General features: G+C 45.7%; 1 protein-coding gene across 2 annotated transcripts in view; it reads left to right on the top strand.

Moving 5' to 3' along the window:
* RFTN2 (raftlin family member 2) overlaps window positions 1-15,676 on the top strand; it is an 81,448-nt gene that overhangs the window by 21,246 nt on the left and 44,526 nt on the right. For both annotated transcript variants that reach the window (XM_075529345.1, XM_075529344.1), the window contains exons 2-4: window positions 4,156-4,339; window positions 6,874-6,988; window positions 15,367-15,652. In XM_075529345.1, the coding sequence (XP_075385460.1) occupies window positions 4,156-4,339; window positions 6,874-6,988; window positions 15,367-15,652 (585 nt within the window). The remainder of the gene's footprint in view (window positions 1-4,155; window positions 4,340-6,873; window positions 6,989-15,366; window positions 15,653-15,676) is intronic.

Below are 15,676 nucleotides of genomic sequence, written 5' to 3' on the forward strand. Positions count from 1 at the left end.
ACTCGAAGGTGGTGACCATTTTTAAGCTGGTTGGTTTTTCGATCTTGGTGTCAAGGAGGCTGGGTGCCCTGGTGCACTACACATGGGGCAGCTTACCCACAAGGCTGGCAGTGGGAGCCCACCAGCCACTCTGGAAGAGAGACGAGGCATTCAGCTTTTGTGAAGATTAGTTGCCACTGTACTTACCTACCTGTATGTTGAGCACATAATCAGAGAAGCTGTCTTATATGAAGAAGATGCCGCATTTGGATTGGAGGAAGGCTTCTTAACAACCTGAGATATGCAGATGACCTATCCTTGCTTCCTGAAAGTGAGCAAGACTTGAAGCACATGCTGATGAAGATCAAGGATTTCAGCCTTCAGTGTGGATTATGACTCAATGTAAAGAACACTAAAATCCTCACGCCTACACCCATAGGTAACATCTGGTAAATGGAGAAAAGGTTACAGTTGTCAACGATTTGTCTTGCATGGCTCCACAATCAATGCTCAGAGAGGCAGCAGTCGAGAGCTCAAAAGATGCACTGTGCTGGGGGGATCTGCTGCAGAGGGTCTCTTTATAGAGTATTGAAAAGCACTTTCCTTTGAGGACTAAGGTGTGCCTGACATAAGCCATGGTATTTTCCATCACCTCATTTGCATGTGAAAGTTGGATATTGAACAAGGAAGACGAGATGAATCAAGACATTTGAATTGTGGCGCTGGAGAAGAATGTTGGAAGTACTTGGGACTACCGAAAGAACAAATCGATCTGTCTTTGAAGACGTGTAACCAGGGTGCTCCTGAGAGACAACATACGTTGGCCAGGTCGCCAGGAAAACCCAGTTCCTGGCGAAGGACAGCTTGCTTGGTAAAGAGGAGGGTCTCGGGGAGACGGATGGCACAGTAGCTGCAGCAACGGGCTCAAGCACAGACCCATAGTGAGGGTACCGTAGGACTGGGCAGGGTTTCGTTCTGTGGTGCACAGAGTCCCTGTGGGTGGGGACCGACTCGGTGACACCTATAAAGAGCTATCAGCTGGAACCTTCTCGGTGACAGCAAGTTTGGTGTGAGCTTCCTTGGGGCGAGATTGGAGAGGAGTTTTTGAGGAGATTGTACTGCGGACCAAGGACGGTACAACAAAGAGAAAGAGGGTGGTGTATATTTAAAAGGGCTCCCTCAACCTCGTGGACTTGGGAGAGCTCTGCATGCTGCCCGCTGCACTTCTGTACTGACCTGGCTGGTTCACTGTGCAGTCATTGGTGGTCTCTCATGGGGGCACCCTGACATCCCTGCTAGGGAGGAAGCGTGGAAATAAACCTGCTGGTGTGGTGGGTTCAAATTCTGAGCAATTTAAGCAGCCGGACCCTCAGCTTGCTCTCTGTGATCTTGCCAGCACCCAGAGAGCGGAGAAGGATGGGGCACAGCACATACAGGCCCGAGGGAAGGAGTTCAAAGAGGCAGTGAGGATGGTGGTAGACACTGAGTATTTTTAACATATTGCCAGTGATTCCGTATTTCTACCAGATGCTCGGCAGTTAATGGTTCATCAAAAACAAGCCAAAACACGATGCTATTAAGTTGATTCTGACTCGTGGCAACCCTATTGGACAGGGTCGAATTGCCCCTATGGGGCTCTTACCAAGACTTTAGATCTTTACAGGGACAGACAGCCTCGCTTTCGCCTGAGGAGGAACTGAGGGATTTGAACCACCAATCCTGCAATTACCAATGCAATGTGGTGTCCTCTATGCTACGGGGTGTTACTAGTACAGAGAAGTGATTCATTCAGGATAGGGAAGCAAGGAAGGAGGGGGAAGGGAACAGAACAGAAGGTACTGTCTGAGGTTGAAACAGTGTGACACAGTCAAGAACTCTGCTTTGCGCCCTCCGAGTGACCAGCCTGGCCAAAACAAGAGGCGGGAGACTATGGATGGTAAGCATTAGGACTGACTGAGCTGGCAGAGGCCAGACGACACGCTGCAGTAAGCAATGAGAAGACTGGTTCTCCTTCAAATCATTGAAGGAATTGTTTGTAATTCTAAAATAAGTTTAGTGGTATTTCATTCCTTAGTCTTATTCCATTGTATTTTTTAGGGTTTTGTGGGGTGTTTTTTTTGTTTTTTTTATAGTTCGTTGTTTAGAAATCAAGGTGAGTCAAAATTCAAAACCGTCACTCCAACCCGCAAGGCCAGGCTAGTTTACAATGAAGTCCAGCTGCTAATTCAAAGTCCAGGACAGTTCTCTTTGTTTTCATTCCTACTTGTGGCGATAAAGAGACTACATTGTAAATTGACTCATTAATTTAGATCCAGGAAAAAATGAAAAACTGGAGGCAGTGGGTTCCTCATGGTTTCTATCGCTTTTCTGTTGCGTGCTTTATTTTAGTTTGAGAAGTTCTCATGAGTAACCAGTGGTGGTGGATTTCTGTTCCATCTCGTGGGTGTTCATATCGCAAGGGAGGAGGGGATTTCCTCTGACCTTCCTTCCTTGTCTGCTTCTGAACCTCCTTCCTGTGTTGGGGCAGCAGCAGCAGCAGCCCTTTGCGGGACACCACTGGCCACACTGAGACTAGGCTAATAGGCAGCACGGCCCATACCTGGAAATAATTTCCCATGTTTTGTTATTCAAGAGATGATCAAGTTACAGGTCTATTTCTAGATTTTAAGTCTTGGCTGTTTTCCAGAAAATGAGAAACACAGTTCCAGAATAAGAGGCAGGGTGGGGGAGAATTGTTTTTTAAATTACTACTGCTGGAACATTGAGAGCATTTTCCCAAATAACACACCCTTTTCCTTGGACTATTTTAAAGGGTACAGATTGTGCTATTCTATGGTTTCTACAGATTTGCCCTGCTGCGGGGAATGTTTCAATTGCATATAGATTTTGCAGCAACGAAATTTCCTCTACGTCTAGAAGCTTTACTCATTAGGAAGAACTTCTGGATACCTTTACTTTTTTCAGTTACTTAGCATTTATATAAAGTCTATAAGAAACCATGCAACAGCAAGATGAGGCAGTCTGCTCCCCTAACGATTTATAGCCTTGGAAACCCACAGGGCCAGTTCTGCTCTGTCCTACCGGGCCCCTAGAAGTCAGAATCGACATGATGGCAATGGCGAATGATAAATCATATCTTTAGCTTCCTTGAAAAGTTTAAAACAGGGATTTTTGAAGTCTAATTGGATTAAGAAAAAACAAAAAAAAACTCATTGCCATGTCTGACTCGTAGTGACCCCCTGTGGGTTTCCAAGGTTGTAACTGTTTACAGGAGTAGAAAGCCTGTTCTTTCACCTGAGGAGCTACCGGTAGTTTCGAACTGCTGGCCATGAAGATCACAGCCCAACACTTAACCACTACACCACTAGGCCTCCTCAATTAGAATAAAAAATCACATAGCAATTCCTGCTTAACAAATGCCATTGGTCCCCTATTTGATCTTTAAATTGCTACAAATTTTAAGGAATCTAGAGATGTATAAGTCACGCTGTCAGAATTACAAAACTACTGAATTTTCAAAGTAATATTGCTTCTCCAAGGCATGCTTTCCATGTTTATCGCTGGAAACAGGGTCATGCAGATGGAATTGCAAGAAATAAAGTTGCCTCGATTGCAAAAAGCACATAAAGATTGCACTTCTGCTTTAAGACAAATCAATAATATCATAGACTTATCAGTTGGTTACTCACTGCCAGGAGTAGAGTCCCACTCATAGTGACCCTCTAGGACAGGACAGGACTGCCCCAGTGGGTTTCAGAGACTACATAATTCTTTATGGGATTAGTAAAGTCTCATCTTTCTCCCGAGGTGGTTTCAAACTGCTGACCTTGCTGTTAGCAGCCCAATGAGTAGCTGACTGCACCACCAGGGCTCCCTCAACACGATGGGGAGACACAGTGGCTGTGAGGCTGGCGCAGATTGAGGGGTGTCTCGTGCAGTTTACATAGGGGTGCTGTGAGTCAGAACCCACCGAGCACCATCAGTTTGTTTAGGTCAGCTTGGCTCTTGTTATTTTCAGAAATAAAGTATAAAATAAATAATACATGTCATCGTAATGTTATTTGAGATTAAGCACATGGTTATGTTTCCTATTCATGATATGTCATCTCGATCATACAGAAATGTGTCACCCAATTTTATACATGAACAAATCCGGTTTTGCTTTTAATATTTCAGCCTCATCAAACCCAGAAGTTATCAAGATAAAGTCGATTCTGGACATAGTAACAAAGGTGGAAGACTATTACCTGCAAGGCTATATTGTCGGGGCTGTTCATCCTGTTATACAGGCTGTGGGGCAGCAAAGACACCTGCCAGCAAGGTCCCTCTACCGAGCCGTGCTCTGGCGCACCAAAGTAAGGTACGCACGGCACCCAAGACCCAGTCTAGGACGGCCGTTGGGAAGGACGGTTTTCTTTGGCTGAAAGAGGAGTTGGAACAAAGGGATGGAGGAAAGGCTAGCCCTTTTCAAGGAGTGCCTTAGGCAGTTAGGGTTTGGGGCACATTCTCCAGGAGTGAACCCGGACTAAGGGAAGGAAGCATGAGCCTGCTGTTCACCGTGGTCCCTTGCAGACAAACAGACCTTCGATGAGGGCCTCAGCAGGCCCAAGGAGATAAACTCCACTCCAAAGGTGCGATCCACTCCTGTGAGCCAAGAGCAGTTGGCTACAAGTACTGCTGTCGTGAGGGGCCACTTGGTGGGGCCCAGTAGCACTGCCCATGGTGGTCTCTCGGTTCAGACCCTGATGGGAGCAGAGCCAAGACTCTCCCCCTAGGAGGAGTCACTGGGGGGAGGGGGGTCACCTCGCAGCCAGCGGTTAGCTGCCGCCACCCTGGACTCCTCAAAAGGGCGATGCCTGGGCTAAGGGCCCACACCATTCACTTCCCCGGAGCGTGTTGCATTGGCCTAGTTGTTCGCGAGTGTAGGCGCCCTGTGGGCACAGGAGCTCCAGAGTTTGGAGCCCCAGACTCACTGCGGGATAAGCACTGGGCAGCTAACCCTCGGGGTCAAACCTACCAGTGCTCTGAAGGGACGGAGGAGGCAATCAGTCGGCTGCTATGAAACGATACCATCCGGGGAGGCTCTTCCCCACTGGCCTGGCCTGGCCTGGCAACATGTCAGCACCAACCGGACAGCAGGGGATCGTACTGTTTTATGATTGGGCAGTGGCGGTGGGAACGGACAGGACATCGTAAGACGTGCACAGCAGAGCCTCTTCTGCCGAGTTTTCACAGGTCAGGCAGGCTTCTTTACAGCCTTTTCCCCCCAAATAAGATTTAAAATCCAGCCAGTTTGTTTGAGTCTAAAAAGTAAAACCTTTTCATCGCTGTTTGTACTAACAAGACTTGTTTTGCCGGGCTGGGTTGGGCTTTCTACGCCTGTCCCCAGTGACGGTCTCAGAAACCCACAGGGAGTCAGTAGGAGTCAGCAGGGACTCGGTAGCAGGGATTTGCTCTTGGTTTTCACTAGACCCAACTATTGCATAGACCAGAGGAGAAAACATGTCATCTTTTTTTTTTTTTGTGAGAGGTCTATATAAAGAAGGAAAAATGAACTAAGAGGGAAAGAGAGAATACAGGTAACTAGGGATAAAGTCGGGATTGGGGGGGGGAAGGTGGGGCTTCGAAAGTTTCCAGTGAGTGATTAAGGGACAACCTCTGCTACTGGGTGGGAGTCCCTGGGCGGTGGGCACGGTTGACATGTTCAGTTACTAATTGGAATATTGAAGGTTTGCGTCCACCCAAGGCACCTCAGAGGAAAGGCCTGGCTGTCGACTGCTGAAAACCAGGCACTTGATGGCAACGGCCTCCTGGTCTGCTCCAACAGCGCCAACATTCACGGCCATCCAGTCGATTCCGACTCTTAGCGACCCTTCCAGTCGATTCTAATAGTGATTCTGACTCACAAAGACCCCTGAGAGCTCCCAAGACCAGCTCTGTACAAGAGCAGAAAGCCTCTTCTTTCTACCTTGCAGGAGTTGGTAGTTTCTAAGAGCTGACCTTGTGCCTAGGAGCCCAACTTCTAACCCACGACCCCCCAGGGCTCTTTTGCTACTGAATGGTTATTTACTTCTAGAGCCCTGGTGGTGACATGGTTACTCACTAGACTGCAAAGCAAAAGGTCAGCAGTTTGAAACCACCAGCTGCTCCTTGGGAGAAAGCGAGGCTTTCTGCTCATATTAACAATACAGTCTCTGAAACTCGCAGTCGCCATCAACTCGATGGCAGTGGGTCTAGGTGAGGGGTTTGGGCATAGGGTCCTTGCATCAGCATCGATTCTAAGGCAGTGAGTTAGACCTGTGAGGGTATTAGGCAAGTGGGAGGTGAGCACAGGCTTCGTCTTCCTGTGGCGACGGAGCCACCTAGAGGTTTACTAGGTTGGGCTTTACTAAACCACCGTCATGTTTTCACGCAGAACTGACTCTTGGGTCCAAATTACAGATTGCATCCGCTACGTATACATGAGCTTTCTGCGTCCAGCCTGGCCTCGCCTAGGCTTGGCAGAGCCCTGACAGCTGCGAAGAATAAGCAAGGAAAGTATTATCAGGAAAAAAAGTGTCAGGAAACCGACGTGGCGACATTTCCCTGCATTAAATAGGGCTTTTACTTGTGCCTTTGGCACTAAGGAGGTGCCTTGGTGATCTAAAGCCATCGTCAGAAATTTCACAAAGATGTATTTAATGTCTAGACTAGATAATGAAACTAAAGACGTTTGAGTCATGGAAGTCAGTATGTGCTTCTGGTATTTTTGTGCTGTAAGACAGCCACCGACAACAGCAACGTTGAAGGCCTGGCCTGCCCTTCTCTGTGAGTGGCTCATGCATACTCCTGTGAGCACGTTAGCTGGAAATGAGGAACTGACCTGCAACCACGAACACATTCTCTCTCTTACAGCCCCAGACATTCGACAGCACCTGGCAGGCAACGACGAGCGAGGCTTGTGATCGAGGAATTTCCCCTAACGTATGAGATGCAAGCACATGACACAGCAAAAGAACTGATCGACAAGGTATTTCTTTTCCATGAGCACATATTTAGTGGGGTCCTAAGATGTGGGTGGCATTTCTTCTTCACCAATTTTATTTTTCATAAAAAATAAAGGGAAAGTAATCGATTACTTATTCAACCAGAATTTAACATACGTTGAATACCAACTGGTACACAGTTAATAACAGACATGCAGGCTACTAAATCAGAATGCAGATGCCCGAAAGACGTTGAAATACATTCTAAAAGTTTAACAATAAGCCGTATGAAAGGAAATGGGAGAACAAAGGTTAATTTATAAATGCTGCTTGGAAAAAGGACGATCAGTCTACAGAATATGGAGTTGCCATCATAGAACTCAATGCAATCCTGATGAGACAAAGACATTTTTAAAAGTACAAAATATCATGGGGTGGGGGGAGTGGATGAATAGCCATATTTGAAATATCTTGAGGGAGGGGATGGATGAATTGGTGTGTTCGATCCTGACTATGGCAGCGTGCTGTGGAAAGAGGGCCCTGGCAGCGCCATGGCTGTGCCAGGCTGCTAAGTGAAAAGTCAGCGCTTGGAGCCACCAGTAGTCCCACTGGAGAAAGACGTGGCAATCCGCTTCCATACAGATTATAGCCCTTGAACCCTGTGGGTAGTTTGACCCTGCCCGGTAGGGCCACTTTGAGTTGGGATGACAATAGCAGTGTGTGGGGTTTGGTTTTGGTACTAACAAGTTTAAAGAAACACAAAGAATCGGCGCTGAGGGAGGATAATGTGCAACAAATGTGTCCTATGGCAGCCCCACCTTCAGAGAATAAATACAAATCCATGAAGACAATGCACAGTCTTTAATGGACAAAGCCATGTGCAGCAAACACAAAAAGGAAACAAACGAGACATTTCCAAAAGGTTCAACCAACCTCGTCATTTTTAATGTATATGAAAAATAAGAGATCTGGGAAGCCTGTCACTGAATTGCCAAAAAGAAAAATCAGATTGATTTGAGAAATTCTAAGGTGATTCCTGCAGGAACTTTGCAGAAGGAAGACAGGTAGGGCTCTCCTCTGAGCGATACCAAAGGTCAGTCTGACCCTAACCGGTAACATAGGAGAAAACAGGCCTTTTAAACAACGATTACAGGAAGTGCGGAGCAGGTTTTTACTATGTCCCAGGGTACGCTTGATACCCTGAGAAGGCAGGTTTTGCAATGATCAGGAAATTATCTACACCTACATTTCTCCAGGGGTCATGAGATTGCCATCCCTGAAACTTCGTACACTCTTATTTATCTAGACTGGGGTGATGTTTCCATGGCTGGCTTTTTTTAAAATCATTTTATTGGGGGTTCATACAACTCTTATCACAATCCAAACATCCATCCATTGTGTCAAGCACATTTGGACATTTGTTGCCCTCATCATTCTCAAAACATTTGCTCTCCACTTGAGCCCTTGGTATCAGCTCCTCATTTTTTCCCTTCCCTCCCCCACTGTCCTTCCCTCAGGAACCCTTGATAATTTGACTTTATCGGACCACTGCCCCAGAGGCCTCTGGCTGGGGATGCTAGTGTCTGGCTGCTTATCTGAACAACCTTGCCAGCCTCCTTCCTGAGTGGGAACATCTCTGCTGATGAAGTTTAAATGGAATTTTTACTGCAAGGGAGGGAGGGGGCTGTTACAATTTGGATTTTTAACAAACTAAATCTTAAATTACATTATATTCCTACCATCCATTAACAGCAGGCTAACTCTTCCACTTCCCTCTGTCAACCTCATCACTCTTAAACTAGAAATTTAAATTGTTTTTCATTTTTAAAAATCATTAACATTCATATGTTGCAACTGACATTGCAATAAGTAAATTCAGTTTTTCTGAATCATAGCTCAACTTTACTTTTTGTCCCAGTAACATATCTTTGGGAATCTAGTCTGAAAAAATAGTCAAAGGGGATTGGGTAGGGAGGGGGGGAGGGGGAATTTTACATAAAGATATCTTATTCAAGAGCGAATTGTTGATAAGTGCCATTAAGTTCATTCCGACCCTCTGCACAAGAGAATGACCTCCTGCCCGGTGCCATCCTCACATTAACTTGACCCCATTGTAGTAGCCACTGGGTCCATCTATCTCCTTGAGGACCTTCTGTTTTACTGACCCTGAACTTTACCAAGCATGGCAGCCTTTGCCGGGACTGCTCTCTCCCAATGACACACAGAGAGTACGAGATGGTGTCTCAATCCTGACGGCTGAGGAGCATTCTCACTCTACTTCCTCTAACTCGGAGGTGTTTCTTCTTCTGATAATCCATGGTACTTTAATATTCTTCACCAACAACATAATTTGAAGCGCTGGTAGTGTTGTGGTTAGGTTGGGCTGCTAAATTCAAGGTCAGTGGTTCAAAACAACTAGCCTCTCCAAAAGAGAAAGATGAGGCTTTCAGCTCCCCTAAAGACTTACAGTCTCAGAAATCCTCAGGGGTCGTCCTATAGGCTTCCTATGAGGCAGAATCTACTGAGTGGCAATAGACGGTGGAAAACCATAATTCAGATGCATCCCTTTTTTCCTGGTCTCCCTTATACACTATTCTGCTTCCTCATGGGCATATGAGATGATTGAAAATCCCATGCCTGGGTCAGGTGCGTTTTAGACCTCAAACTGACATCTCTGAGCTTTAACACTTTAATAAAGGTCTTGGGCAGCAGATGTGCCCAATGCAATGCATTGTTTTATTTCTTAGCTACTGCTTCTGGGCACATTGATTGTGGATCCAAATAAAATTAAATCCTCAACAACTTCAATGTTTTCTCAGTAAAATTCTCAGTAATCGAAAGATGATAATGATATATCTACCTATTCAATGGAATGTTTCAAGAGCACTAAATGTGATAGCTGTTTTGATTACATCAAGATAAAAACTACATACAATATACCTGAATTGAAACATAAATGAAAAATTCAACACTGTATTCAGGTTGACTAAACCTACTCACACATACACTCATAAATATTCTAAATTGGTAGGAACTTATGAATGTTCTTTTTATTTCTTTTCAGTTTTTTAGTCGCGGTGGTATATTTGCAGGTGAGCAATGTGGCCGTCTGCTTCTGGAAAGAGTACAGCCTTGGAAACCCTCTGGGCACTTCTATTATGTCCTTGAAAGTCGAGCTAGATCAGGGCCATCTCAGTCGTAGAAGTGCTGGTGGTCTGATTGGCATTTTTGTAAGGTTTTAGCTTTGTTCAAACATACTCAGTTAAGAAGTGAAGGTGTTTTAAGTAAGAAAGCATGAAACGGGTTCACTGTTTCTGTAACTGTTCACGGACTTTAAATGAGGATGCCATAGGGTTATCTGTGTAACGTGTGTAGCCAGCTATGGCTGCTAATGGTATTTCCCATTCCGGTATCAAGTCACCATTCAATGAGGTAGGCAGGGGCAGTCTTGGTGATTAGGCTTTTATAAACAAAAAATGTGTACTGTTTATTACGACTATTCTGGGAAGTTAAGCACGTTTTTTCCCTAGAAATAAATCCACTCCGGAAAGTTCCCTTTGCAAACAAAAATACAACCATCAATTCAGTCATCATAGCTCATCATCAGGGTCCTTGTTTTGCATTTGACTTCCTGGACACAGTTAAAGATCTGTTTCAACAGGAAAGGATTGTTATTTCAGCAATTACAGTAATGGAGTTATTTCATGAAGAGAAAAACTTCAGGAAACAGTACATGAAATATTTGAACAGTGCCCATGTATGAACAAGAGCAATAGCTGAATGCCAAGTGTTATTCCTGAATGGTTGCCTTGTACAGAGAGTTGATTGCTTCAACAGTGAGAGTCTAAACCAGTTTTAAATATTATTCCAGTGTTCATTTGATGTTAAAAATCAGGCTTACAACCAGTGTCTTGTTGTTGTTTAACACTAATCCCCCAACTCAAAAGATGTGAGTGGAAATCATCCTCTCCTTGTTACCAGACCTTTCCAGATAAAAGTTTCAAGTCAGAAAAAAAAACATTTTCAGAAAAAGCCATTTTCACTTTTTCATCCAAATGAACTGATAAGAGATAGAGAAAACGCTGATAATAAATGCAGCTGTTTCCATCTGCAGAATGCCAAGCCTCCTTACCACCTCTCTCTCTCTCTCTCTCTCTCTCTCTCTCTCTCTCTCTCTCTCTCTCTCTCTCTCTCCACTTGATAAGGGAAAAAAAGTTGTTTATTTTCCCCAAGACTTCTTGCATCGTTATTACCTCCAGGTGTTAATGTAGAGGAATGAATGCTGTGACACCAATCCTGAGCCTTCCTCCACGTGTCCACGCCCACTCTGCCCTGTGCGCTGCCTTGGGCTCTGGGGTGCTGTCTGTTGTTGGCCTCCCCTCCTCTTCCCGCGCTGCATCCGGTGCCCCATCGCCCTCGTCTTTGTCTCCCTCTTTCCTTTTGACTCGTTCAGCGCAGGGAAGGTGGGAGGTGCCCGGACTCGATATCTTGAGCGTGGCTTCCAGTTCTTCAAGTTAAAACAAGTGCATTTCTTTCCTCGCTTAACTAAAGAGTGGATGGAAAGAGGAAAAGACGAGGCGGACACCACAGTTTTCACCTCATCCGTTTGCACAATCTGTCCGAAGACTCTCTTCTTTCTAGACACTCTGCTGGAAACGGCCGAGCTGATGGCTTTCCAGGGAGCACCCCTTGAAGGCTCGACTGGCCTCCTATTTGCTTTGTCAGCCTCCTGTAGGTCTTCAGGGCTGGGCGGCTGCCTTCAAGTGGAGCACAGCCACGGAGCTTGGACGGCACTGCTTGCGTGCTCTGGTGGACTTCCATCATCGCGCTGGGGAAACAAGGGAGCCCCCCTGCCCCCCAATGTACCGCCTCTAACAGAGGTACTGGAAGAAGGAGTAAACCCGAGAGAGAGAACAGGAGCACTGCTCTCCAGCACATGCTGATGCCCATGGTGTAAACACGACCTCCTTGGTCAGCTCCAAGGCACCGCGTGCTGTCTGAGCATGCAGTTGAAGGAGCAATGGGAAAAGTTGGCTCCGGGGAGCCTATACAAACCGGTTCTAGCACTCCACCACCTTGCCCCTGCCCCTCCCCCACCCCTGGGTACATACCCTGACCTCCCCTCCTTAGTGGGGTTTCTTCTCTATCCCACAAGCTCCCCTGTGAAACCAACCCAAAATGACAGCTAGAAAATTACATGTATTTATTGTGTGGACAGAAACTTAGATGAGCCAAACCATTCCTCAAGGGTTACAGGCTGCAACTTCATGGGTCAAACCCTGTCGTTCCTAGACATCTTTTCTTTAACTCACAGGGGTTTTAAAGATTGGTATCAATTATTTACAGCCATAAAAATCCAGATTTCTAGCTTCTCTTTAAAAAAAATATACTAAATTTAAAAAAAGGAACTATCAAGTCTGTATTCACGTCGTCCATGGAACCCGATGATACCTGCCCTTCTGGGTTGGTTCTGCCTCAATTCCTCCTTTTTCATCCCATTTTCCTTCTTTTTAAAAAAATTTTTAAACATTTTATTAAGAGCTCATACAACTCTTATCACAATCCATACATATACATACATCAATTATATAAAGCATATTTGTACATTCTTTGCCCTAATCATTTTCAAAGCATTTGCTCTCCACTTAAGCCCTTTGCATCAGGTCCTCTTTTTTCCCCCCTCCCCGCTCCCCCCTCACTCATGAGCCCTTGGTAATTTATAAATTATTATTTTTTGATATCTTGCCCTATCTGGCGTCTCCCTTCACCCCCTTTTCTGTTGTCCGTCCCCCAGGGAGGAAGTCACATGTAGATCCTTGTAATCAGTTCCCCCTTTCCAAACCACTCACCCTCTACCCTCTCCGTATCGCCCCTTACACCCCTGGTCCTGAAGGTATCATCCACCTGGATTCCATGTGCCTCCAGCTCCTATATGCACCAGTGTACAACCTCTGCTCTATCCAGACTTGCAAGGTAGAATTCGGATCATGGTAGTTGGGGGGTAGGAAGCATTTAGGTTCTGGGGGAAAGCTGTATTCTTCATCGGTGCTACATCGCACCCTGATTGACTCATCTTCTCCCCTAGATCCCTCTGTGAGGGGATCTCCAGTGGCTGACAAATGAGCTTTGGGTCTCCACTCTGCACTTCCCCCTTCATTCACTATGGTAAGATTTTTTTTTAATGATGATGCCTTATACCTGATCCCTTTGGCACCTCGTGATCACACAGGCTGGTGTGCTTCTTCCATGTGGGCTTTGTTGCTTCTGAGCTAGATGGCCGCTTGTTCACCTTCAAGCCTTTAAGATCCCAGACACTATCTCTTTTGATAGCTGGGCACCATCAACTTTCTTCACCACATTTGCTTATGCACCCGTTTGTCCTCAGCGATCGTATCATGGAGGTGTGCAACCAATGATATGATATTTTGTTCTTTGATGCCTGATAACTGATCCCTTCGGGACCACTCAATCACACAGGCTGGTGTGTTCTTCCATGTGGGCTTTGTTGCTTCTGAGCTAGATGGCCGCTTGTTTATCTTCAAGCCTTTAAGACCCCAGACACTATCTCTTTTGATAGCCAGGCACCATCAGCTTTCTTCACCACATTTACTTGTTCACCCGCTTTGGCTTCAGCAGTTGTGTCGGGAGGGTGAGCATCATAGAGTACCAATTTAATAGAAGAAAATATTCATGAATTGAGGGAGTGCTTGAGTAGAGGCCCAAGGTCCTTCCGCCACCTTAATACTAAACCTATAAATATAAACACATAGATCTATTTCCCTATCCTCATATATATATTTGCATGTACATGTCTTTGTCTAGACCTCTATAAATGCCCTTTGACTCCTAACTCTTTCCTCTATTTCCCTTGACTTTCCTCCTGCCCCACTATCATGCTCCATCCCCACCTGGCTTACAGCTATACCTCTTCTTTACGTAACCTTACCCTTGATTATTCCCTACCAGGCCTGCCACTCCCCACTCAACACCAATTTGGATCCCATGTTGTTCCCTTGTCCCTGGGTTTGTTAACACCACTTCCTTACCCCAACTCCCCCTATCCCACCATTCTCCTTCTAACCATCAAAGTTTGCATCTGTACCCTCCATCCTAAACCTTTCTTCCCGTCCCAGGTAGCGTTTACTCAGGAAGCAGGGACCATATAAAACAGACTTTGTTACTTCTTCATTCTGAGTTACTTAACAAGTACGGCGGGAACCTGAACCCCTTCTAGGTGCAGAACAGTGCAGAACAAAGAGGACTAAGACACAGTCTCTGTCCTTAGCAGAATCCTCCATTTCATACTGGACAATGAGATGGACACAAGGAGAGCAAAGACATGCAGCCAAAGAAGAGAATGGGAAAAGTGCTCAGTGTGAAAATCGCCCTGCTGGAGTTCCCAAATTCTCTCACGGGCATTACGCCTTGTGTTTCTGAAACCTAGTCTTCAGCCCATATGATTGAACCCAATGATGTGAATTTGATCCAGATGTTCACTGCCATCAAGTCAATTCTGAGTCATAGTGACCCTACAGGACACCCTGTGGCATCTGGGGCCTGTAACTATTTACAGGGCTAAAAAGATTCATCTTTCTCTCTCAGAACGGCTGGTGGTTTCAAACTGCTGACCTTGCAGTTAGCAGCCCAATGCACCACCCACGACGCCACCAAGGCTCAGTTAGACCAGGGAGGACCCAGATATAAATAAGTGGGTTGTTTCCTAAAGGATAAATCCACCACTTGTCCGACATTGGTCATTTTGTGGTGGCTTGCATGTGATGAATAAATAAATCTCTTCTTCATGGATGAAACTATATTTGGTAATATTGGAAATTTCTTACAACAGCTTTAAATTTTGCTTCAACTAGACAGACCATTGTTAAATGAGCTGCAGAAATCATGCTATCAGATTGTGTTTCCAAAGGGAACCTTTCAGAAAAGCGATGGTTCTTATTTGCTTAGTGTGCACAGTGGATGAGCTCGGTTTGAAGGAGGCACGAGGGTAGCGTGACTTCACCTGAAGAGGGTGTGACACTGCCAGCTAGAGCAATTGCCACTGAGTGTGGCCCAACTCACGGCGCTCCACATGTATCAGAGCAGAACTATGGTCCGGAGATTTTAATGACTGGCACTTTGGAAGTAGATCACCAGACCTTTCTTCTGCAGTGCCTGTAAATCACTAAACCAAACTCACTGCCATTGACTTGATTACGTGGAGAGCAAAACACCACATCGTTTTGAGAGCTGGTTCCTAGGCCACCAGAGCACCGCTATAGTAGGGACTATTAATGAGGGAGTGGTCTTTCTTAACTGGTCAAGTTACTCTTTCTAATGAATTTCCTCAATAAACCTAATGGTGAACCGATAAAATCTAAACAAATCAAGATTACATTATGTTCTCCCCTCTCCTTTAAAACTTCAGGTTAATGCGGCCGCTAAAAGAGGAGTGAGGTTTGTTGGATTCGTATCACAGCATGGTCCTCCACCTGAATTCTGCAATGGAACCAGCCTTGCCGAGGAGACAGAAGCAGAACCCATGCCATCCACGAGGCACGACGCACATGAGAACTGTGGAAGCTGGCATGAAGGAACGCTGAGTGGGCAGTCATCTGAAAGTGGGACCGAGGGCGAGTGTCGTCGAGAAAGCAGCGCACCTCAGATGGGACAAGACGGCAGCCCCAATTTCTCCAAATCCAGAACAGGAGAAGGTAATAGACGAGATGAGTGCCATT

Source organism: Tenrec ecaudatus, chromosome 13, assembly GCF_050624435.1.
Source record: "Tenrec ecaudatus isolate mTenEca1 chromosome 13, mTenEca1.hap1, whole genome shotgun sequence".
Classification (NCBI taxonomy): Eukaryota; Metazoa; Chordata; class Mammalia; order Afrosoricida; family Tenrecidae; genus Tenrec; species Tenrec ecaudatus.